Source organism: Natator depressus, chromosome 10 (genome assembly GCF_965152275.1).
Source record: "Natator depressus isolate rNatDep1 chromosome 10, rNatDep2.hap1, whole genome shotgun sequence".
NCBI lineage: Eukaryota > Metazoa > Chordata > Testudines > Cheloniidae > Natator > Natator depressus.
Window position 1 is genome coordinate 67,930,683 of NC_134243.1, and position 26,967 is coordinate 67,957,649.

The following is a 26,967-nucleotide window of genomic DNA, read 5'->3' on the forward strand; positions in this document are numbered from 1 at the left end:
CTGATCAGTTTTTCTGTACCTCTCAGCAATGCTAACTTTAGAATATCATAATACAACCACATGCACTAGGGTATCACCTGCACACCACAGGGAGCAAATCTGGTCAGGTGTTCATGGGTTCTTTCCACCTTCCTCTGAAACATCGAGTGTAGGAAACAGGGTACTGATGGCCCGTTGGCCAGATCTGGTAAGCCAAACCGAGCAAGTGTAGTAAATAAAAGTTGCACAATCAAGTTGAACACAACGAGCTACCTGGCTGAGATTATCAGTTTATCAGACTGAGGCTGGGATTTTCAAAGGAGCCTGTGGGAGATAGGTACATAAATCACACTGCACTTAGGCTCCTAACTCCCTTTGTCTCCTTTGAAAATCCAGCCACAGATGTCTAACTAGCAAGTTGGTCAATAGATTCTAGAGATCAGTTTGGTCTTGTACATAGTACTATCTATATTGCCCTTAATGGAACTTTTACCTGCTGGTGGCCAGGCCTTGATATATCCAGTGCAGTGGACTACTGCATACTGTGCTTCTCCTTCTTTTACTGGGCCTAGGCCATTCCTACATGAGAATAAACAATAATATTAACAAAATGTTTGATAGCCAATAGAATTTTGTACTAGTACCAATTTTTAATACAAATTTACCAATTACACTAGTAATAATACTTAATACAGCTCTTACATAATGTTCAACAGCTCAAGTGCTGTATAAACCATATCTAATTATAGGTAAGTATCATTTTACAGATGAGGTACACCCTAAGGAGTCAGTGACAGAGGCAGGATTAGAACTCAGTGGTGAGCTCCCAATGCTGTGCTCACTCCACTCTGATGGGATCTCATGCTATTTGTGAAGCGTGAGTCAGATTCTGATATACAAAGACTTGTTCGGGTAAAACTGGGAGATTTAGCGCTAGTGAAATGGACAACTAGAAAAGTTCATTATGATACACTGTAGTGGCAACTGAAACAAACTCACCTGTATCTTTTTCGCATGGTGGTTATTCTGTTCAGAGGTAAATGATCCAAAGGGGCATTTCCACACCTAAAAACAAGCCAGCATTTGAAAGATAATATAAATGCCTGGGGAAAAAAATCCAATTTGAACCCCTTTTAAGGATATATATTCAAGTAATATTGCGTTTGTTTTTGATTGCGTGTCTTAGAAAAGTATTTTCTGAGGGCTTGTCTACACTTACTGGGGGATTGATGTGCAGCGATCAATGCATCGGCAGTCGATTTAGCGGGTCTAGTGAAGACACACTAAATCGACCGCAGATCGCTCTCCGGTCGACTCCAGTACTCCACCTGAATGAAAAACGCAAGGGGAGTCACCGGTAGAACGATCAGAGGTCGACATTGCGTAGTGTGGACCCTGCGGTAAGTAGATCTAAGTACGTCGACTTCAGTTACATTATTCACGTAGCTGAAGTTGTGTAACTTAGATCGATCTCCCCCCGTACTGTAAACAAGGCCTAAGAAGTTGCTATTACTATAACCGCCACGTTGGTTTTTGTTTGTTTGTTTTACTTTTTAGTGCCCCAACTATTTTCAAGGTGTAAATAATAAAAAAAACACTAAGAAAACTACTGACTCACAAAAGAAAATCCTATAGTTAACATGAGGCTAAACAAGAAATACAAGAAGAAAACACAGCCCGAAGCAGAGAATCCCAGGATTGGTTTAAGCAGAAAAGGGCTGCAGCAGATCACAAACCCTTTAAAAACAAATACGAAAACTAGACAAACATACGATTTCGGCCCTCAGCTAAACCATCCAAAAATAATTCCAGCTTCCAGAGGATTTATTAGCACAGAGAATTCGCATACTATACACTTGTGTATTCACCAATTATTTATGTATTAGACACTAGTCATTTGTATGTACATTGTATGTATCACAATGCTGACCCACATGTGGTATAACCCTTTCTATTGGAATATAAAATAGGTACATCAAATATCTACAAAACCTAAACTACTTATATACTATCCATGTAATGTCACAGAAATTTGTATAAAGAAAAGGAGGACTTGTGACACCTTAGAGACTAACAAATTTATCTGAGCATTTGTTAGTCTCTAAGGTGCCACAAGTCCTCCTTTTCTTTTTGCGGATACAGACTAACACAGCTGCTACTCTGAAACCAGAAATTTGTACATATATATTGGCCCAATATCTGACTACCTGCTACTTGTGTTCCAAACAGAGCTAAGCAGAAAAAGATTCTTTCATCTCACAAAACTTTGAGATTTCAAAGTTTCTCCCTGTTCTGCATTGGGATGAAACTGACTTTTCAAAAATCTCAAAAATCAAAGAGACACCCGCCTCTCTGCCAAGAATAGGCAATAGGCCAGTGGTTAGGTCACTCACCTTAGATGTGGGAGACCCCAGGACTTGAAGCTGGGTTTTAGATGTGAATGTTTTGAACACTGGGCTAGTGTGTCAATCTCTTTCTCTGGCCCAATGAATTATTTCATTATTTATACAGAATGGAACAGTTCCAACATGAAAGACAGGAAGATCCAATTGCCCATTGGTTAGGGCACTAACCTGGAATATGGGAGAGTCAGGTTCAAGTCCCTGCTCCAAATCAGGCAGAGCAGGGTCTAGAACAGGGATCGGCAACCTTTGGCATGCGGCCCATTAGGGAAATCTGCTGGTGGGCCGGGACGGTTTGTTTACCTGCAGCGTCCACAGGTTCGGCCGATCGCAGCTCCCACTGGCTGCAGTTCACCGTTCCAGGCCAATGGGGCTGCGGGAAGTGGCACGGGCTGTGGGATGTGGACGCTGCAGGTAAACAAACCATCCCGGCCTGCTAGTCGATTTCCCTGGCAGGCGGCAAGCCAAAGGTTGCCGATCCCTAGTTTAGAACCTTGGTCTCCCACATCCCAGAGGAGTGTCCTAACTACTGGGATAGTAACTATTCTGGTCTGTGGCTGGCGCCCTCTGCCTCTCCCTCTCCCCCTAACATTCCATCCTGGACTTGAGAAACTTGACAGAAGTTTTATCAAAACTAGAACATTCCTACAGAAAGCTTTGGTATTGATGAACTGGAATTTTCCAATAAAAAAACATTTTGTTGGAAAACTCCTGACCATATCTAGTTCCAGCTGACTTGTACTGAAGTCAGCTTTGACTACCTAATACCTGGCTAACAGCTATTAATGATACCAAGTAACTTTCTGTTTACAACTTTGATCTGCATACCAGAGTATATTTATTTGTATTTCCAATTGTGTGTCTAACTGCATTTTAATTGCGCATCCATATGCAACTATCCCTTTGAAGCCAAATAAATGGTTTGAAAAGACAAAACTGAGTTTATTTTCATCAAAGAGGAGGAACTATATGGCAAAGAAAGAAGAAATCATGCAGCAAACATGGCAACCTCAAATAATTCACAATATTTGAGGATGTATTGGGGTTCAGGTACGAAGACTCCCTCCCCACTAAGATTTTTTTACTAGTCACTGCCAGGGAAGTAGGAAGAGAAAGAAATAGTAAAAAAAAAAAAAAGTTTAGAATTAGACACACAATGGGACTACACACGCGTGTAAGGTTACTCACGCACATTAGTGTTTGCAGGATCAGGGCCTTATAAGTAACTGTGATTTGGATGGCTGTTTCGAAAAGCTGGGGAACAATTGTAAACTAGATATTACGTCTGGCTCCTGTCTGGTCAAAGACCTCATCACATGATCGGTAAACATGGGCCAGAGGATAAAGAGGTGCATCCTAAATGACGAACAGCAGACTGAATACTCTTACTGAGTCAATATTTGCCTGAATTAATGAATTTTATGTAGCTACAAATTAATAATAGAAGAAAATATTCTTGGAGTACATGAGAGGATGTGGGTATGATACTGGTTTCATGATTCCAAAGCACAAATGTAATTCCTGTTGCTTAGCCCTATAACCAGGGGGCTAAGTTGCAGCTTGGAGCATTGTGGAGCACTGGGAGAAGCTGGTATGACAGTGCCTTAAAGGAAACAGGCAGGGGTTTTGCTATACTGAAAGGAATGCTGGAACCTGCTCTTCCTCCTTGCTGAGCAGCCTCCTGTCCTATCACTCTGCTGCCATGCTGACATTTGCCCCTTGTTTGGACAATGCTACCACCACAGCTAGAGTCTCCCTGTTGTGCTTCTCTATGCGAGTAGCCAAATTAGAGCTGCCGCCTCTGTAGATCAGCAGGGGTGGTAGTGTTTCTTCACCCCTCCATAGGACCCATGTAGGGCCAGCCATAATATTGTCTAAAGTAAGCAAGCGACTGTTACATTTATACCACCACTACTATGACACTTCCAAAGCACCCTCAGACTGAAGGCTCTCAAGCAGCTTCACACACTTGAATTGATTAGATTTAATAATTATATTTAATTAGGATGTGTGTCACTTTATGTGTTCAAAACATTATGCACATACAAATTAATCAAACAGGCTGGTCTTGGGCTTGATTTGACCTTCAAACCTTTTGGTTTGTTTGTGTTTTTGCATAATTTATTCTCAGCATACAAATTGGAACCAGGAAGCAAATGCGACACTGTGCTTGTCCCCCTCAAAGTCACATTGATGGACCTTTCACCACATTATATCTACTTAATGTTGCTACTACAACTATTCATTTCTCTTACAGGGACACCAAGAGGCCACATTCAGGATCAGGCTCCCTTGTGCAGGTGGCTCCTGTTAATCACTTTCTTGCGTGTTATTTGGCAAACAAACCTCGGAACAGTCACAGAAACTTACCAGAAGTTTGAAAGTTGTGAAATAACTCCCACCTCCTCAGCCCCCCCAGATCTAACATTTACTCATGTATTTAGAATTAACTAGTTGATCGCTGATTAATTCTCACATAGCTGGCTAACTCCATAACTAAATTCCTGCTCGTCTTCAACCTATTTTTAGTATTACTGGTTTGTTGGGGAAAAAAACAAAAAAAAAATGAACCCACAGAGCCAAGTTTCCAGTCTACTTCTGAAGGCTTCTTTCCAGAAGCTTAGATTTAAATAATCAAATTTTAAGAGACAACGGCTTACTCTCCAGTGGTTAAGATGGTCTGAGGCTCTCTGGAAAAGCGTACAATACAGCACACTAGTACAGCTATGATTTAATGACTTACTTGTTAATTACAGGAATTGCAGATTGCAAATTGATACTAAATACAAAAGCAAGCACACTGGAAATGTCTAATCAGCATATGACAGTACATCTCAGATTTTTAAACGAGGTGACAAAATGGGCCAAAATCTTGAGGTCTGAGAAGGAAAAAGAGTATTGAAGGAATAGAGAATTGTGTACCTCATTCTGCAAATGAAGGAACGCCTTGATCCCATGCACATCCTCATTGAGGACTGCTGACCTTCCTTCTTTACTGTTCCGGTCTTCAAGTCCAAAATTCGCCCTAGAAAAACCAAGGAGAGCAGTTCATGATCTTGCCTTTTGCCTGCTAAGAACTGACACAAATTAATTTTACATGGGCCCCAAAATGGCCATCCGATAGGTAAAAAATTCTGGAAATTATTAACACAATGTGAAAATGAACCAGCGATCTGGATAAGAAATGCTTCATATAGCATTAAGCAAGACCCTCTTCCCTCTAAGTTTTTTCAATGAGAACAGTAGCTTTCACTAATACAGGCTATATAATTTTAATAGAGAGGCTATTTTTTTAAAATCAACATTTTTTTTTGGTATAGTGTAGCAACAAACCTAGTTAGCGTAAAATAAGATGCAGCTCGGTTGGTATTAAAATGAATGGAAAACCTAGAATATAAAAAAGTCTCCCCATAAATACACAATGACTTAGTTTGGAAATAAATTTATTCCCACAAATTAAGCCCTGAAATTACTGTCAGATACTTAGATTCACAGAATAATTTTATTCCCATGGGGAACAGGAATTAATTGAAGACATGCACATCCTTGAATGGGAGTAAAATCTTTACAAAACACTTTAAAATTGAATATTTTAAAAACAGAACTAAGTAGCAAAGAGAATTCCCTTTTGACTATCAAAGGTTTTTGGTGCTGTAGGAATGTTATTCTTACTAACCAAGGGCTGGACTGTGCCTTCACAGCCTTGAGCAAGGGGTGGTACATAAACCACACTAGCCCAGATGTACTCCTGGGAGGCATTGTTATTTGGAGACACCCCTCTAAGGCACAATTCCCTCTCAGTTCCTGCGGTGGTCACAGGATGCAGGTCTGTGCTATCAGCAAGTTATGACACCATCTCCCCCAGCTCAGCTGTGCTGGCCAATGTGCTAGAGGGACTGGCCAAGGCTCAACCGCTCTCCACAGTCCAGGTAGCTTGCAGAGGGATATAAGTGGGGATAGTCTCTCACTTCTCCATTCTTTCTGCACTGGCCTGTTTTCCAAGCCAAAGTCTAGGCCCCCCCCCCCCCCCCCCAAATTAATAACTAAAGTTTAGAGGGAAAAAATCTCTATACAAGAGTCAAACTGATTCACAGATGAAAAAACAATACATGAGAGTGCAGATAATTAATTTTAGATACTGTAGAGAACATGTGAATATGAGAACAATTTCCCATCCATTTCATCAGACAAATCAAGTTAAGCAACTTTAGGATTTTTTTGCCTTCATAGCAAAACACTTCCCTGTACACGAAAAGGAGGAGAAAAGTTGCTTTCAAGGAAAAGAATATTTTTAAACTGAAATAGCCAATATAAATTCCAGGTTTCAGAGTAACAGCCGTGTTAGTCTGTATTTGCAAAAAGAAAAGGAGTACTTGTGGCACCTTAGAGATTAACCAATTTATTTGAGCATGAGCTTTCAGTGAAGCTTTTCGTAAAAACCAGAAATAAAAATGTTTTTCAAAAAAGTAATAGAAATATTTCTGCTTTTATCACTAAGCAGCATACCAAAAATATATAAGCACCCTCTACAGTACTAGGTAGCTACTAACTTTAAAATTGCCCATATGTGTTCCTTTGGCACTGAATGCTTTGACAAAGCATGCTACCTGAAAGTCACAATTTTAAGATTGGCGTTTCACTTTGTAATGTCTTCAGAAGATGTGTCAGATAATATTTAATGGGCCAGATCGCGCCCTGACTTACATCCCATGTAACCTCAGTGACACGCATGGGGAGTGAGTCAGAAAATTGTTTTGAGCAATAGATATTATGACACAGCTCTCAAGCAGTTTGTTTCAATTGTCACTCAAATGTTTATTAGCCTTTGCATAGTTGGAACAATGTTTATTATTACAGTTTATGAATAAATATATAATATTAAAATAAAGGGGAAGGGGGGGGGTTAATACTAATTAAACAGATAAAAGGCCAAGTTTTCAGCTGCCCTTCAACTAGTTTCCAGCATTGTGCTCATGAATATAGACTCTCTGGGGGCAAGAACTGTCTCCTACAGGACTGGGTCCTCTAGGGACTGCTGTAATACAAATAAAATAATCATCATTATAGCGATGTTAGAGCTGCAGAGTATGCATGACTGTAAACTGGGCAGATGCCTCCCTACCCAGCCTGCATATACCAATGTGTTTGTACACACAAGCAGTGGTGCAGGAACATCTGTGGACACAAGTTTAGAGGCTAGTTTTAAAAACATGAACCATGTAGCATTTGGAGCCCCCGGTGTACTATATATGTTGACAGTACTACACAGACACCATTAGTACAATTATAAGAGGGAGGTCCTGATTTCTAATGGTGCCAATTAAGATACATGCATCTCAGATTGCCACTGATGTAAACCTAAGACTGTAAAAGAGGCTGGAAGATAGAATGATGTGTGTAGCAAAATGTATTTTTCAAGAGCACTAGAGGAAATAAAAAACAGGATTTCAGCCTTTATCTGCACTCCTAATGAGGTCTGGAAAGCCACAAAATGCTGATCTAATGCTGTATCACAATGTCTGTCATGATATTTTATCAGTGTGATGACACAGGACTGCATCAACACAACATCACCAGGTACCAATGCCACATTACAGCCTCATCCCCTTCTCTCTCACCACTCCATTCTTGACTACGTGGCTTGCTCCATTCCTAACTGCACTGGGTTAAGAAATGAGGGTCCTGGCATTTTTTACATTGTTGGATCCAGTTGCTCGGCACTCCCCACTTCGTCTGGCACACACTTATCAGGCAGCTTGGATAGATCACCAGTCACTGTTGCTACACCTGGGAGCAAGTACCTATCAGAAGTATGAATCTCTCATAGTCACATGTAGGACTCTGAAGATCTGCTCACGGCTCGAGGATCAGTGACACAGACGGACATCTGCTTTATCATCTCCAGAACTACAGTTTGCTACAGCTGCTCACGTGGTGGACCCTGGAGTATGCCAAATTACAATCAAGCACAGAGCAAATAAATCACAGCTGCATGCCATATGAGCAGCTAAGATCTATATTCTGATGATAATTCTGTCATAAGATCATAAAATATTCATCCCTCTGTGTGCTTCTGCATCTGTTACACTAATACCGTTTCGCTGGTGATATACGTTGATTTAAAATCTCTCCACAGGAAACACATGTGCAAAACACATTCGATTCTGATGCCAGCAACAATATTCTGATTAATAAGAAAATTTTGTGGAATAGTAATACAAATTACTGTAATATAATACTATACACATTATGTGCATCTTCTCTTTTTTTCTAGTATATTCCGTAGATCAGTCTTAAGAGAAAAGGTCCAAAACAGGTAACACATCAACATTATCATCTGAATCACTGATCAGCTTTGGCAGTAAACTGATTATTTTGTGTGTAGTTTATTTTAGTTTTAAACTAAATCCTTCCCCTGCTCCAGATCTAGCAAGCACAGTGCCCACTTCCCAGCCACAACACTGCTCTGAATGACACTTGGGCCTCATCATCATTATAGTATCTGCAGAGCTTAAATTATACTGTAGTTTGCTTTGCAGAGGAAGAATGAATGAAAAATTGAGCAGAATACCGAAAGGTGAACCACAATACAATCCAGGCTCCTGATGTCAGCTGCTATTGCTGTTAGATGCTGCCAAAGTCAATAAGCATGATGAGGGACAGGGTTCAGAAGATTAATTATCTGTGTAAAATTAGAAAGAGCCATGCAAAGATCTCACCACTAATAAGAATGGCAAGTAACCAATCCAAAACAGTGATGATACAGGCCACAGACGCTCCTATACTGTGACAAATTTTCAATCAGGTTCTAAAAATGTTCCCATAATGATCACAGGTGCATCTGTATACAAGGACAAAAACCTGACCCTTGCATGTGCAAATGGGTATTTGTGTATGTAGCAGCTCATTTTCCATTTTGATACTCCAATCCTTTTTTCACAACAGAATATCTGAGATGGACTTACGCCACAAAGTTCAGACCCAAGTCTGGAGTTTCTCAATGTTCATTGGGTTTCCAAGCTGGGATTTTGGCTCAAGCCTATCTTTATGAAATAGCTGCAGACCTTTCAAAAATTTGGCCCTCTGTGTTTAAACATTGCATGCAAAATTTTATAAGCAGATAATCAGACACAACCTATGCTTTCTTACTTTTTTCCCATTCTTTCTTTGGTGAATTTGATTCCCCCTAGAGAGAGAGACAAGGTGGTTGAGGTAATATCTTTTATTAGACCAACTTCTGTTTGAGAGACAGATAAGATTCCCACTAGACAGCTAAACCTAATTTCTAATTCCATAGCAAGCTCTTTTCCTCTGTTTGATTCCTCGCTCCTACAGTGTCTCTTCCTACAGGCAGTAATTTAAGGACAAAAAAGAATGGTATGGCAGGGTAGATAGTTACAGCTTTACTTCTTCAGGAATCCTCCCTACAGAGCGTCCTTCAAGTCCAGTTTCCTTCCAAATGCCCTTCTTCCCAAAGATAAAATTATCACCATCAGACAACATTATTTTCACAATGACCAACTTACAGACTGGGGTCTGCTGCATGGCAGTGTAATACCCCTCTTGAGAAACAAAAGGCCTCCTGTTCTCTAAGCCTGGAGAGATTTCGTTTGTACAGTTGGCAAGGTGCATAATGGGGCTTTCTACCTAACTCTGAAACATCAGGGATAGGCTGATGCAAGAGGCAGAATCTTGGACTTCATAGAACAATGGTCTGATCTGGTAGTAAATCTTACACTCCCTTGGACATCATCACTAACAGCAAATATCAAGCTTCACATAGTAGGCCACAGAGTCTCATTTTTAAAGGACAAAGTTAGCATTTTTACAATTAATCTCAGCCCCTTTATTTTCTAAATATTCTTTTTTTTCCCCTGTAAAGATAAAATAAATGACAAAATTAAAAGTTTGGTTTGGCCAACATAACAAAAGACGACTTTGTGCTCCTTGAAAATACTCCACATGCTGCTCAGGGAAGACAAATAGAACACAGGAATACTGCACCAAAAGAATCCTTATGAAAACCCAAAACATCTTTATTGTGGTATAATAAAAAGGAGCAAACCAGGATAGGGATGCAGGAAAACAAGAGGAAATGATTAACAATGAAAGCAAACTAATGGTCAAGTGACTGATGCTATCTGATGTGGTTCCAAATATAAGCTGACCGCTGAATTTAAGGGTCACTGGACAAAAGACTATTCTACAATGATGCGAGTCATTAGAATTTTAATACTTTTAAAAGGTAACAGAGCCAATCTTACAGATTATGTGCATGGAGAGTAGTTTCAAATAAAACTAGTTGCAACCCTACCATGCTAAACAGCAATGGTCAGAAATGAATTATTATTATATTTGTATTGCAGTAGCACACTTGGCCCCAATCAAGGAGCAGGTCCCCACTGTGCTAGGCACTGTACAAACGATGCTCCCTGATCCAAAGAGTTTACAACCTAAGTAAATTCTTGGGAGAATTTCAAGAGCACGATACAAAATGAAGTGCACGTTACAAAGTTATCTCTATTACGGTAGCTCAATCAAAGAACATGAAAGGTTTGGATGGAGACAACGTGATAGAAGAACTGCTCCTGTTCCACTGAAGTCCATGGGGAGCAGGATCAGACCTGTAACATGACAGTTACTCATTCTTGATTTTGAATAAGTGATCAATTAAGTTCCAGAAAGCTGAATTTGGGAGCATTGACGAGCAATCAGAACAGAAGATTTTCTTTTAGTTGACTATATGCTAGTATGGAGAAATGTGACAGACATCAGAATTTAGATTTCAGCAATTTTAATTTGACTTTTGGTTACTTAATCCAAACTGTATTGAGGATTTCTGATATACACCAGTTAAGTTTATTTCTTCATTGACGTATTTCATCGCCAGTTTACTTTTCAATTGTCATTCTATCCACACTCACCGACTGGTATTAAATATTAAAGGCCATATCTCAGCTAGTGTAAATTGGGATAACTCCATTGAAATCAACAGAGCTGTGATGATTTACACCAGTGGATCATATGGCCTGAAATGCATAAATACAATGTTTCAAACGGGTAGATCAAATGGTCTAAATCTGATTGATTCAGCTATAGCTGAATCAACCATCAGATACTAAGAAGCTAATTCTGACTCATCATCATCATTTTACTGCATTAATACAAAAATCAAAAGGAAAAAAAAATGAGGGTTTACATGTTACGCTCTTAAAATCATTCGTAAAGACCACCACACAATTAAGGCAGCTCGGCCAGGGCTTTAAGCTATATTAAGTTACTACAACAGGATATATTTACATCTTCCCCATGGATCCTCGGTGTTTCCAAATTGGCTTAAGAGTAATATATTCCTAACCTAAGTGGGAAGAAAAACACGATACTCTGTGACTCTCCTTCCTCCCTGAAACATATACATGGCCATGAGCACATGAAACAGGATGGTCCTTTAGAAAATGTCACCTTCACATCAGTTGTGCTCCTGAAATTAGTATGTTATTTAATATTTGTAGGCAGGTAATGTTCACCATGTGCTAGGTACTGTCTGCACACCTGCAGGAGGACACAGGCTCTACCCTTACTTACACTCTAAGGCCCCAATCCTGCAGGTGACAGTGCACAGGCTGACTGCTGCACTCACAAGGAGCTCCAGAGACTGAAACAGGGTTTGCTGTGGATGCAGCACAGAGCCTGCATGCTGTCAATTGCAGGATAGGGCCCTAGGAAGACCAACAAGCAAGCAAGCTCTTAAATATCTGAATATGAAAGTTATCAAATATCAGCAGTACACATTGGGTTATATTACAATGTTAAAAATATAATAAACTAATAAAATAAATCCAAGAGAAATGTTCATCTCTGGTCCTCACTGAGATGAAGAGAGACTTATAACACTGTACAATTAAGAAGAGCAACAGCATTTTTACTCCAGGCTACGCATTCAAACATTGGGGTGAGTTTTAGACTAGCCCAAGTTTTACATAGCCACACAATTGTCTGTATTGTACACAAATACCAATGTCATGGCACAGATCTCTCAGGCAGAACCTTGTTAATCTTCTTTTCATTATACCACTACCCCTTTATGCTCCCTCTTGAGCTGGTGTCCCCTTTTCTCTCTTTAATCTCTGACAAAACTACATGAATTCTTGATTATGTTTAAAATACATGGGCCGGGGGGAGGGAGGGGCATGAAAAACACATTCAACACACACTGTAATATGACAAGCTGAAGAGATAGAGAGCGGGCGCTAACCTTTTATGCTTGACTTCCTCACTGCAAACCTCTGCCACACACAACTTCTGCAAGATGAGAGTGGCATTCTTTGAAATATCCACTTTCCATTGATTCAGACATACCATGCACATGATGTAGAGCTGCTAGTATTCTGTGCCTCACGTAATTGATATATCATGCAGAACAGATGGGCTTGATGGCTTTTGCCTATTTAAATATTTATTTTGTATTATTATTTCTAGGAAACATTCACATTTTAAATTCAGAGAAAAAAAGAGGTTCTGGGTAGTACAATAGGTGCCGGTTCAAATTCTAGTTTAGATTATGAGTAAAATGAGTTTGATGGGACAGCCTCATCCCATGCTTGCATTTGGCCACCATAACCAGCATGAATACAATCCCTGCTTCAGAAAAGACTCAAAATTGAACAGTGAAGGTGGTGAGGTGAGAGAGGGATGGGTTGATTCGGGTCAGCCCTGAAGTGTACTGGCAGAGGGGGAAGGAGGGTAGAACTTGACTGGCGTAATGCCTGACTCCTGCCAATGCTATTAGTTTCTCATTTTCCCGAGAATTAAATGAGCACACAAATGAAAAAAGAAGATGAAAAATTATAGCTAGTGAAAAGTGTTAGATGCAAGGACCATAGCATTGTGTGTATAATATAAAAATGCTCATCCCAATAAATACAAATGCAAAATGAATCAACTTTCTTCAGATTGTAACAAATCCGTGACCACGTATGACTGCACAATTGTCAAAGTACTGCAAGCCATGGCAACTCAGAACCACATGGGGGCAGCACAGAGAGAGCTCATATCCTTCTGCTTCAAAATCAGAGGTTCCTACTACATAAGTGAGACACTTCTTCAGCTGTGAGCAGTATAGGGCCTATGAAACAGCTTAACGGTTCGAGTTCTGTCCAGCAGACAGCAGTAACAGCACACAGTACATTACAAAATCATAAGATCTCATTACACAGTGAGTTTCTATGACTGCAGATAATAGTTCCCAATAGCCTAACACATTATGATTTACAAAGAGTCCTGATGAATTATAGCCATCTCTGTACACAAATAGCACAAGTAAGAAATACACATGCTCATTACTTGATACATAAAGAATACAGGCTGTACTGTTGATTTATTTTTCTTCACAACTATAGAGATGGTATCTTAATGAATGAGTGGAGCAACTATAACCTGTTAGCTCCAAATAAGTGAAAAGAAATCTCACCTTATCAAACATCCACGCTATTAAATATGCTATTTAGAATGAGCATATACTCTATACCAGTGGTTTTCAAACTGTGGGTCGTGACCCAGCACTGGGTCGTGGAATGTAAGGCACTGGGTCACAGCGGCTCTGGTCAGCACCACCGACCGGGCCGTTAAAAGTCCCGTCATTGGTGCTGCCCGGCTAAGGCAGGCTAGTCCCTACCTGCTCCAACACTGCACTATGTCCCAGAAGCCGCCAGCAGCAGGTCTGGCTCCTGGGGGGCCCCATGGAAGAGCTGCCTCTGCACCCCAGCTGCGCCACTGATCTGGAGCTGCCAGAGGTAAGCCTGCGCCCCAACCCTCTGCCCCAGCCCCGAGCCCCCCCTCAAACCCAGAGCCCCTTCCTGCACCCCAAACCCCTCATCCCCGGCCCCACCCCAGAGCCCTGACTCCCTCCTGCACCCCAACCCCCTGCCCCAGCCCTGAGCCCCCTCCCACACTCTGAATCCCTCATTCCCGGCCCCACCCCAAGCCCTCACTCCTGCATCCCAACCCTCTGCCCCAGCCCTGAGCCCCTCCCACACCCCAAATCCCTCTGCCTCAGCTCCGTTGGGTCATGGGCATCAACAATTTTCTTTAACTGGGTCGCCAGAGAAAAAAGTTTGAAAACCACTGTTCTATACTGCACATTTTTCCGCTGTACTAATTGAAAAATTCCTCAACTATCTATCACTACATGATGGACAATGTAAATGCAAGCCAGCAAAAGCTGGTTTTCTTCACTGGCTCAGTCCTCAGTGGAATTATTTTAAGCTCTGTATGGCTGTTAATGTTTACCGCATTTAACTGTGACAGATGTTGTATAAGAATTAATGTCATGCTATGACATTCTTACAACAGAATGAAGTGTGGATTCATATCAACACCAATTAAAAGCAAAAAAAATAAAAAGTAATATGACTGAAATGTAGCGGTTTTTGTAAATTTTTCTTTCTTCTATTGGCAAGAGGAAGAGCTGAGCTGTGGTAAGGGAACTGTAAGGATTTTTTTAAGTGAAGTAAAACAGCCCATATTGCAGATGTTTTCCTCATTTAACTTCTTACAAAGCTCATAAGGCCAAAAGGTCTCCATTATGTCTGCCCTCAAATTGACTAATCAGTCTGCATCACGTAATTCTCCACAGTGTAGGGCAAACGTGCATCATCACAATGAAATTAAAAAGGAAACTATGTGGGCTTTTTGAGTCTTGCAACTGCGTTATTTTTAAAAGGCTAGTTTTACTTATCACATGTGAGCTTTGCTGCAGATAAAGCCTGTCAAAACTGAAAAGGAACAAGAAAATGATTCAAATCACATGTTTAAAGCTAATTAGGTTACAAAATAACAAAAAGGAGAATAAAGATCTTTTAAGGGCAATTCTGCATTACTGTATACTCAAAACTCCCACTTATGTAATGATCATATCATTTATGTAGGAAGAACAAAAGCTATGCTAAGCAGTATATTGGTGTGACCTTAAACAAGTCATTTAAACTCTCCAAGGCTCAGTCCCCCATTTGTAAAAATGGGATAGTAATCCTTCCTTTTCCTTCTCTTTGTCTGTCGTGGCTATTTAACCTATGAACTCTTTGGGTCATGAACTGTAACTTACTAAAGGCTTGTACAGTGCTTAGCAAAAGATCTCCTGATCTCAGTATATATCTCTACGTCAGTGGTGGGCAGCCTGCGGCCCACCAGGGTAATCTGCTGGCGGGCCGCGAGACAGTTTGTTTACATAGACCGTCTGCAGGCATGGCCGCCCGCAGCTCCCAGTGGCCGCTGTTCGCCGTTCCTGGCCAATGGGAGCTGCGGGAAGCAGCATGGGTCGCAGGGACATGCCGGCCGCCGCTGCCCACAGCTCCTGTTGGCCGGGAACGGCAAACCGCAGCCATTGGGAGCTGTGGGTGGCTGTGCCAACATAAACAAACTGTCTTGCGGCCCGCCAGCAGATTACCCTGATGGGCCGCGTGCGGCCCGCAGTTTTCCAACCACTGCTCTAGGTCCTACCACAATACAAATAAATAATAATAGGGGTTAATAATTCCATCTCCCCTATACAAAATGAGGTGGGCAGTTGTACTGTGTGTTCTGTTACAGCTTCCAGATGAATTTCAAGGAAAGTCCAAGTAGGAGAAAATTACAACTGCCCAGCCTGTAGGTGAGCAAGGCATGAATGACTGTAGGTCCACATTAGAGTAGACTTTCCAGAGCTGGAGATGGAACCCAAAACCCAGAGACGGAAACAGCTACTCCAAAATGCTTTCTCAACATGGAATTCCATGCTGGGAGAACACTCCGAAGTAACTTTATAAAAATACTGTAACTCACAGATTAAAACCTAAACCAAAGAACAAGATGTGAACCACATTCAGTTTTATAAACTGCATGGGCATTCCTACACCACCAAAATAAAATAAATAATAATAGTTTAATATGAATACTACCAACCTCCATTTTATCTGCCTGCTTAAAGATCTCTTGAGAAATACTGCTGCTAAATGAGCTCCAGTTTCCTGATGCTGCTCTTATTAGGTCATCAAGATCATGTCACAAGTAATTTCCCTGGCTACAGGATTTTCACAGGTTTTAATTCTATTAAATAAAATAAAGTATAATCTGGTACCAGAATTTATCTGTGGTTTCTCTGTCAACATGAGCCAAGTTTAGATTTAATGACCTCTAATGATTTCCAAACTAATTGCTGGGGGACACCAAGCCACAATGAGGGAATGACCACACTAGGAGGTTCTACTGTACAGTGGCATTCATTTTCCATCAAAAAAAATTCAGAACAAGCTAAGTTTGACAGAGCACGCTGTAGAACAGGATGGTGAGAGGAGAATCTGCCATGAATGCTTACTGTTCTTTTAGCTCTGTCTTTGGCAGCTAAGAAGTAATTAGTAGTAATGGAGAGTTTCCACAATGATATGCTACACCGCCTCCATGCACAGAATTCCCTTTAAAGTGCATGCAAAGCAACTGTAGCACCAGGCGCTGCAGCATCAGACCCACAGAGGATGTTATTTCTGTTGTTTCCATTTAATGAACGTAAACTTCAGTTTGCCCTTTCTATTGCAAATCTCTTTTTAAAATGCCTCTGCATTACTGAAGTGTTATTACTCCCACTTTATCTGAAGGTTGATCTTACATGTGGTGAAAGATTGGACAGCTATAGTCAACTTTTCAGATGTGAAGTCTGTGGCAAATTTAATTGGACAGATAAGATAAAATGTTTTGGCCCTGATTCTACTCTCACTTACACTGTAACTCAACTGATGTCAGTGGAATTACACTGGTGCAAGAGGAGAATCAGGCTCTATTTTTTGTGTTATTCTTTCCTCATGAAACAGAGTTTAAAAAAAAAAGCTTCTAAACTAATCCATAGAAAGTGTAAGGTCACAGTGTCTCCCCCTCAGTCTTACTATCTGCCGTTTGTTGTCATGATGTAATGCTTCTAGCATGTGTTTCATTATTGTGAGAGTAGTCTCACTCTGTGCACTACAAGAGAGCTTAGCGGGTGGAATTTAGAAAGGGACTCCATTTCTTATGCAGCTTCTATTGAGCTTAGTTTGAAATAATCTCCCTTAATTAAAACACTGCTTGTTTTTCTAGTCTGCCTCCAGAGAGTTTTTATACTTCACATAGCATCATAGAAAGGTGGGGCTGGAAGGGATCTCGAGAGGTCATCTAATCTAGCCCCCTGAGCTGAGGCAGGACCAAGTATAGCTAAACCATCCCTGGCAGGTGTTTGTCTAACTTGTTCTTAAAAACCCACCAATCATAGGGATTCTACAACCTCCCTTCGAAGCCTATTCCAGAGTTTAACTACCCTTATAAGTAGAAAGTGTTTCCTAAAATCTAACCTCAGTCTCCCTTGAAGCAGAGTAAGCTGATTACTTCTTATTCTCCATGTCCACTGATGGTAGGACAATGGATAACGTCCTCTTTATAAAAGCCCTTAACATAGTTGAAGACTTATCACATCCCCACTCAGACTTCTTTATTCAAGACTAAACATGCCTAATTCTTTCAACCCTTCCTCCTAGGTCAGGTTTTCTAAACCTTTTATCATTTTTTTCTGCTCTCCTCTGGATGCTCTCTAATTTGTCCACATATTTCTTAAAGTGTGGCATGCAAAACTGGACACAGTACTCCAGATGAGGCCTCACCAATGCCAAGTAGAGCAGTTATATACGATATGCCTGTTAATACACCCTAAAATGATATTAGCCTTTTTCAAAACTGCATTGCATTATTGGCTCATATTCAATTTGTGATCCACTATAACCCCATTAGATACAACTTCCCAGTTTGACAGCAGATCATTGATAACTACTCTCTGGGTACAGTTTTTCAACCAGTGGTGCACCCACCTTATAGTAATTTCATCTAGACCCCATTTCCCTAGTTTGCCTATGAGGATGCCACATGGAAATGTGTAAAAAGCCTTACTTAAATCAAGATATATCATGTCTACAGCTCACTCACCCCCATCCACTAGGCTAGTAACCCTGTTGAAGAAAGAATAAGATTGGTTTTGCATGATTTCTCCTTGATAAATCCATGTTGGCTACTATTTATCGGACTATTATCCAACAGGAAAAAAGGAAAATATATAGATCTCAGAAGCCAGACATTGGGCAACACTGACTTGCCTTACCTGCCTGTGAAGGCACATGAGGGTGACTAAGAACTCTCCCCACCATGTGCCCCCGTGCAGGATCCCATGTAGGAGTTAATGGGTGTTATGTGCCTGCTATTTCAAGACCCCAAGCAGGTATTTGTGGGAGTTTAGGGGAAAGGAAGGGAGTGGATGGAACCTTGCCTCTGCTATCCCAGCACACCGGCCAGTGGGGAGATAGGTGGTGGCGGGGACCAGCAGCAAATAACTACTCCTCTGGAACAAGAGGAGACTAGGGATGGAAAGGTGCCACACTGAGGCACCATTCCTTCGTGGGGCTGCTCCTGGGTCAGTGCACCAACAAGCCACCCCACACACTGAGCTTGTAGCATAATCAACATTGAGAAGGTACCAAACGGAAGTTAGTTTGAGAGAAAATTCCCCATTCCACAGGAAAGATCTCAAGTTCAACGTTCCACTTTCCAAATATCTGTGGAACACCCCTGGAGAGCAGTGAGCATACAGGGATTACAGAGGATTGAAGGTGAGTTCTGCCATAAGGAGCTGGGAGGAGAACTTTGACTGCTTTATCTGCAATGGGTTAATGAAAAGTGAACTCAGATAGACATTTCTATTAAGTATTCATGAAACATTAGAAGTTTATAAAAAGGAGGAAGAAGATTGCTGAACTGTATATATTTCATCATGCCATGAACACAGTAAAGCAAAACAAAGCAGTCTGAGTAAATATTTAACAGCAAAAGCTGAAATTGATCCTTTTAAACATCTGTGATAACAGACAAATAGATTGCAGTTTCCAAGTGGGAAATCTGCTGTGAATGTTACCAAGAAATAACAACCACATGATTCTTATGTTCACTTTTACATGAATACCTTCAACACCTTCTGAAAAATCATATTAAATGCATTTGCTGGACACCTCAAATTATTAAACTGCAATGCGGCTCTCTCTGAGGACTCAGTTAAAGCTACTTCATCTAGCTACCTTTACATCCAAATGTCAGAATTAGCCAAGTGATTTTGAAAATGTAACTTATCATCATCATTTTTCCTTTCACACTTGTAGCCCAATCGTGATATCATCTTGAACTGAAACCCACAGCAATGGGGATGACCACTACATTTGTGTAGGAGTTATTTAATGAACAGATTTATCCACAGCTAATTTGTTCCAACACTTGGAATTTTATTTTTCCAGCAACAGCCCCAGAGACCAGAGCAACACAAAATTCTCTTCAAACAAATTAATGAGATCAAACAATTCCTTGTTCCATACATTTAAATTACAATCATTTGAAAAGTCAATTATTGTGGGGGTCTCTTTTCTCTTGGAGACCAGACTAGCTTCTTCTACATGGCAGTGATCACGTAGAACGTCCTCTTGGGTTACAAGGAAATTAGAAACTTTTCCTTTTTCAGACCTTTAAGTCTTCTTTCCTATACACCCAACACACACACAGCCAAATTCTATCCTCAGTTTCATCTCTGCAAGTTCATTGGAGGTCAATGAGGCTACATGGCAGTAACTGAAGGCAGAATTTGGTTTACAGTGTGCGTGTTAGGCAGGACATATGGACAACTTACAGTTTGAGGCACAGAATATTCAAAAGCTTTCTTGTCCTGCTTGTTGCATCCTAGTCTGATCATAAAATTTGAGGCAGGTTTCACCTGTTAACTCTGCTGCTTGGACACCTGGGACAGCAAGCTGCTCTAGCTGAATCAATGCATGAACAGCACCTGAAAATATTTAGGTTTGAGCTTCATTTTTCTAATGGTTTCTGAAGGGATATCAAAGAGCACAGACTTCTTGTTTTATGCTCTTGCCTAACCATACATAATCTGCTGTTCTCATTCATCTGCTTGAGATCATCATGGAAAGTGACAATGCCTCATTTCTCTAGCCTAAACTTGAAAGCTTACCACTGAGCATAGTGAATCTGGAAGGCACTAACTCTGATACCTGAAACTAACCAAAGATGCAAATTCAAAGGCGATCTGCACCATAGCAACTTTCCTGCTACAAGAACAAATAGTTCACAAAGCCATAGGCAACTTTTTCACTGGAACAGCAGCAATGGCAACTGGCGGGTGTGAATGGAAATTGTTGCTTTTAACATTCCTTTACTTATACAATATGCCACGAGGCTCATAAAACCCACGAGTTTGCTGAAAAACAGGTATCACATGCTGATTTGGTAGTGTCGCTAGAATGAGCCAAATCTCCCCCAGATTTCACACTTATAAATAGGATAGAATGTCTTGCCAGGATTGGACACTTCTACAGCAAAACCAGGCTGAAATATGAATCCACAGTGTTCACAGTAATCACTTTTGTAATTGCCCTCTGAGAGAATGTGGCCACTGTGCATTCCAACACAGTCCACATCCTGACCAAGAGGGGATGTCTTAGTGTGTCAACTTCTGCTCTTAAATATCTCAGTTCCCTGGAATCACAGGCTGGAATCCTGGCATGGCTGGCTCATCCCTTCATCTTTCCAAAGAAGATAAACTGAGTACCTACACGCATAGGGGTGTTTTGAATGAGAATTTAAAGAGTTGAGGTTCTGACTGCTCTGCTTGGACATGAAAGAGTTCATGAAACTTTTCATAAGGAGAGTGTTTTTCTTTATGTAAGTTTCCCCTTCTCCTCCTCTTGGGTAGCATGCAATTAACCGTTTAGTTGCCAGCATCCACTGCAGAGGTGGCCGCAGTTCACTGTTATTGTATAAAAATAGTTTATGAAGAATGATGGCTTTACTTCCGGGTAAAAAGCATTATGTAAATGTAAACTACTATAACTTCCAATTCGCGATTAGTTACTGACAAAGTCTAGCTCTCCCTATCTGCCCACTGGCCAATACTGTCATTAGGTCAGGCCAGCCACCTTGTGATAAGGATCTATGATTCAAGTAGAGAGATCTGGATTTGATTCAACTCTCCATCACTTCCCAGGCTGCAAAGCCTGGGAACCTTTCAAAGGTATATGGAGCCTCAGAGTTTCACAGTATACATAAAACAGTCACAGGATCGAAAAAGGAAATAAACCATTGTCCCTAGAAACAAGATTACACACTGCCAGCATTATACCACCTCTCTGGTACGGAACCAGCCCTGATAAACATGTACTCCACGGTACCAAATGCTACAGAAGAGATTCCCAAAGCAGCTTCAATACCGCTTTTGATTTAGCTGATTGTCTTACAATCTCTACAATAGCATGTTTATCTGACCAGAACAGAACTTGGTTCCTTTAAGGCGTTTCCCTAACATCAATGTGACACTTAAAAGCAGAAGGAAATCTAGAAAAGCTTTATCTTTGGCCACACCAGATAAAACCCATAAGGGAGTCCATCTCTGGAGCCACTTCTAATTCCCATAACATTCAAAGAAGACATTCAAGGGCACCCACCATGTTGTACTTTCTAGTAGAAAACTTTTTGCTTCCTCTGAATTTTAAGCATTGGAGTTTCTTTTTAGCAGGCTAGTTTGTATTGCCAAAGAATCTGAGCCAATTCTAAACTATCACTGGACCAAGAGAAGATCCCTTCCAGTTATGGTAGAAAACATCCTGTAAATTAAACTTCTTACATTTTGTTTTCAGTGGATGTGTTCACTGACTTTCATTTTCATTCATCGATCATTATTTTTTATTACTGTTGGCATGGTACCATGAGAGGGTAAACAAAACGGGATTTTCCAGCATGAAGTTTTCAAACAGCTTCAAGGGGTCTCCAAATGTACTTCCCCACTTTGCCACAGGCAACTGAATAGGGGTCTCACCCAACTCCCCTTTAAGTAAGCAGGAATCTCTCCATTCACATCAGTGGAATTGGATCAAGTCAGAGTCTACAAACAGGAACATGCACAACATCCACATCTGCATTCACACATTCTTGTCTGGGCAAAGGAAAATAGGTGTACAAAGCCAGAAGACAGAGCAGGAAAGATGACACTAAGTAGAAAAAGGAGCTGACACAAAGTCCTGACACAAGTTTTCAGAAAAAAAGTATTTGATCTAAAGGAGAATATGTAGCATTGTTGTAGCCATGTAGCCCCAGACATTTAGAGAGACAAGGTGGGTGAGGTAACATAACTGAAAGCTTAAACTTCAAATCTAAATAATGGCAAAATCAACAGAAGAATACTGTTTGCCAGAAGGCCAACAGAGAGGAGGTAAGGTAAAGTTTAAACTTTATAGAAGTTGATCTAATAAAAGATATTACCTCACCTACCTTTTCTCTCGAAAAGAGAATACTTATTCCTGAATTTTTCTCTCAGATGGTGTTATTTACTGTCTGTTGAGCACTGACCATGTGTTCAGTACTGTACAAAACATCTTCCTTACCACCTCTCTGTTGGCCTTCTAGCAAACAGTATTCTTCTGTTGATTTTGCCACTATTTAGCTTTTTTATTTTCACAATCTGACTCTGTCTACAACACCAGGACTGCATACAGATGCGCACGCAAGCCAGGTAACAGAATCATATTCAATTTCATGTCCAGTTGAAAAGGAATGCTTCTGTTGAAGCCATCATCATATGGTAAACTTGCCATTTCAGAGTCTGTAAGGCAGGTTCCCCAAGCCATACGTCTATCCCCCAAATAAACTTTCACAATACTAAAGAAATATTTTTGTGAAAAGCTGTCATAGAAAATATTTTCTTTAATTCTATAAAGGCACCTATCAGGTCAACTATAGCTAAAGAGTCTGTCATTGTTTTCGTTATGAAGCCCTACTTCTAGTTATAAAATTTAGCTATAAAAATTTGTGCCAAGATTAAACTTGGCACATGAGTTCTCTGAGCAGAAGTTAGCACCAAATTCACTTAATCACTGTTAAATCATGAGTGCAAAAGTTTCTGGTTTTGATATTTTGTTTTCCTGCAACTCAAATCAATGATTCATAAAACGAAATATTTCAAACCAGGAGCTTGATTTTGATATAACTCCACTGACCTTCACAAAGTTCTATTCCTGATTTACACTAATGAGAGATCAGAGTTAGCCTCATTCTGAAAGAATGGGGCCTACTCAGTTTTGGTGTATTCTCCCACCCACCCAACACCTTTTAAATAAAAACATTATATCAGCCTAATATTTAATTCCAGCTTCTGGATATCTGGATAGTATCATTTTTCTCTGTAGAACTGATATGTGCAAGATTGGATACATATCTGGTGTATGCAACCAGTTCAGGTGCTCACGATGGGAGTACACTCAATTTTATAGGTGTAGTTTTGAGCACAAATATGGGAGAGACGGTCTTTTAGACAGGCTGTAAATTTAGCCCTAAAACAATTAAGTAGGATCACAGACTGCCCTTGATTCACTTTGATATCACCTGGAAGTTTATGCTAATCTGATGCTGCAACAAACGGAGCTGCAAGTGTTGACGGGGAGCAGAATTCTTCCTTTAGTTTTTCTTGGACAAGATGTTACTGAACATGAACAATAGCTACTTTGCATCTCAACTTTGCTATATACCAAACTGAGTGCTGATGAGGGAGTTACTTGGATTGAAAAGCATCATTTGAAACCTCCTTTTAAGTTAAAAGCAAATGGAGTTTATATTAAAGTCTTGGCAGAACATTGGCACCCAGTGTATTTAAAAGTCTTGAATATTTTATAAAGGGGAACTGCCTCTTTTATGAAACATAATGCACAGCTCAGGATCTGATCTCCTAAAGTTAAAAAAAAAAAAAAAAAAAAAAAAACTTGAAGCACACAAATTTTATTTTTCAAAAACAAAATGCCATTATTAGTATTTTTCTGATTTTCTCTCCGCTTCTTCTCTCACAAGTTTGGAGCCAAATTTAGGAAGAGGAATAGATGGCCAGGCTCCTCAGTCTACTCGCCCATACTTCCTCCAGCTATGCCCGTGAATCTCATATTGGAAGAATTGTGAGGCACAAACTTCAGTGCTCATTCTGTGACGCCAATGCACTGAACGTATCAGTTTGCATCCCTTTCAGACCAAATGACCAACAAGTGGAATATGGTTAGAGAAATTCCTCTCTATTAAAATGCCTCCAAAGAGGCAGTAATCTTTTGTCTCCATATGGATATTTTTAGACAGTAATCCCTCTAGCTTTCAAGGACTTCAACGTGGCTTCTAGAGCAGGGGTGGGCAAACTACAGCCTGCGGGCCACTTCCGGCCAGTCAGACGTTTTTATTTGGCCCTCAAGCTCCCGCCAGGGAGTGGGGTCGGGGGCTAGCCCCACTCTGCCTGCCCGGCACTCCCCAGCCCCCAACTCACAATTCCCTTGATGAGCACCATCTTCTGGCACACAGAGCCACACTGTGCAGGTGTGCCTTCACCGCGCTCTTTCCAGGATTGGAACCCCACCCCTACATGGCAGCCCCCTCCCAAGCATCAGTGCGCCCAATCCCTTCCTGGTCTCCTACGGGCCCCCCCCCCCCCGAAAGTCTTGAAACCGCCCAGGGGCTGCACCCGTCCCAGCTAGGGTGCCACCTTGGTGTCACTGCCAGCAGAACCCCTAGGAATCCCTGATACCACCCCTGTAGAGCCCCTCCCTGCACCACATCCCATGAACCCGCCCTCCCTCCACCTCGGTAACATCCCTTATAGAGCCCCCCCATGCTACACTCCATAGAGTCCCCCTCCCCCACCGGGCATTCATAGGCCGCCATACAATTTCCATACCCAGATGCAGCCCTCAGGCCAAAAAGTTTGTCCACCCCTGTGCTAGAGTCTCAGAGGATAAGAATCTCATCCCCCTTACAGACAATTTAACTGGCTAATTGAGGATTCCCCCTGCATTATTACAATAGCAAACAATCGCAGTGAGGATCTGGGCCCCATTACGCTATGTGCTATATGAACATACTACAAACGTAGTCCCTGATCCCACACCGGAATCAGATAGTACAGTCCCCTGCGTCCGTACAGTATCATCAGCTACAACTCTCCAAGAGCACAGTTCTGACCAACTAGGTTTTAAGTTAAGAGTCATTTTTCCTGTTTGGATACTTGTAAGAACAAAAAAGAAAAATTCTTTGATTATTCTCCTGAATTTCTTCCCTTCTCAGAATGTACTCACTCATCTAGCACATGTAAACACCTTCTTTAGGAGCACTGTTTGTCACTATCACATTTCAGTCCTCGCCTTTCCTAGCTCATCTTGATCCATACTTTCTTGGTGCTACAATATGTTATCAATTACCCTACAATAAACATGCAGACAACTGTTCCATCCCCAGACCCCCCCCCAAAATCTCATGGATATGAAACAACATAGAAATCAACCATTTTCCCTTTAGCCAAAAATAGATACAGCACTCAACTAACTCTAGGAAAATGAAGTGCAAAAGGGGAAGATGACCCTCTTTACCTCTAGGACTTGTTTTTGCCTATTTAATTAGACACTTCTATTATGCCCATTGCTGCAATATCTGTAGCAGCTCTAATACCATTACATTAATGAGCCTTTGCATATAGTTATTTGCCTACATGATCAGCAACAAGCCCACTGCCCTCCCATGGTTTGGAAGACTGTAAAATACCACCACTGACCTGACAAAGTGAATCAAGGGCTGAGTAAGCGTGTGTTTCTAGTCACACTTATCTCTTCCATACCTGCCATCTCAACCACTGAGAAGAAGTCACTAGTCATCTAAAACATAGGTGGAAAGTCCCCACTTTTCTCTGCAACTTCATGCCTTTAAACTGCTGCAGGATCTAACTTAGACCAGGTTAAAAACTCAACACTTCAGAAATCTCATGTCCTCTCTGTTTTCCCTAGTGACTCCTCACAAGATATTTGCTAGTCACATTTAGTGCTAACAGTACAGACTCCATGATGCACACGAGGGAGGCACAGGTAAGCAAGGATGAGGCTGCGCTTGCCCTCACAGTAATGGAGAGAAGATGCAGCTGGGCAGATTGGATCCTTGTTTCAGAATCCCCTTCTGCTGGAAGGCACTTTCTGGCCAGGGACCGGGCTGATGTCCCAGATGTGAAGCCCAGAATAGTTTGGTTTGGGCCTTGGTTTTCTCCTCAGACTGTCACTGGCCTTCTGAGGAGTCTCGTCTTGTGTCGTGAACAGTAGGACAATTTCTTTGTATCACATTCACCGTCCTTCAATGAAATCACTGCACATTTCTCCTCTTCGCATGGGATCAGGATGGAAGCCGCCTTTCACTACCTCTGGGCAGACAGGATCAATAGTTTAGGTCCATGGGATTGTGCATCCATGTCCCAGTCTCACCCTCATTTATTTCATCTTTGGGTGCAGAAATGCGAGAAAGAGCTTACTCTCTCACTGTCTGTACATCGTACTTGCCAACGGTAGACCCAGAAACGCTCACAATGTGCAACAGCCTCTCTGTGTCCAGGGATCACTAACAGTAGGGGCTAACTGGGAAAGTCAGAGCAATGTAATAATAATACTGAGCATTCATATCCTGGTGCCATGCACATACCAGAGGCTTA

The 26,967-nt window shown here is 41.1% G+C and overlaps 1 protein-coding gene across 3 annotated transcripts in view; it reads right to left on the bottom strand.

Annotated features, from left to right (window-relative positions):
- The window catches only part of ARNT2 (aryl hydrocarbon receptor nuclear translocator 2), a 137,139-nt gene that overhangs the window by 55,333 nt on the left and 54,839 nt on the right, over positions 1-26,967 (bottom strand). For all 3 annotated transcript variants that reach the window (XM_074966447.1, XM_074966448.1, XM_074966449.1), the window contains 3 exons: positions 5,304-5,406; positions 979-1,044; positions 473-558 (listed from right to left, as the gene is read on the bottom strand). In XM_074966447.1, the coding sequence (XP_074822548.1) occupies positions 473-558; positions 979-1,044; positions 5,304-5,406 (255 nt within the window). The remainder of the gene's footprint in view (positions 1-472; positions 559-978; positions 1,045-5,303; positions 5,407-26,967) is intronic.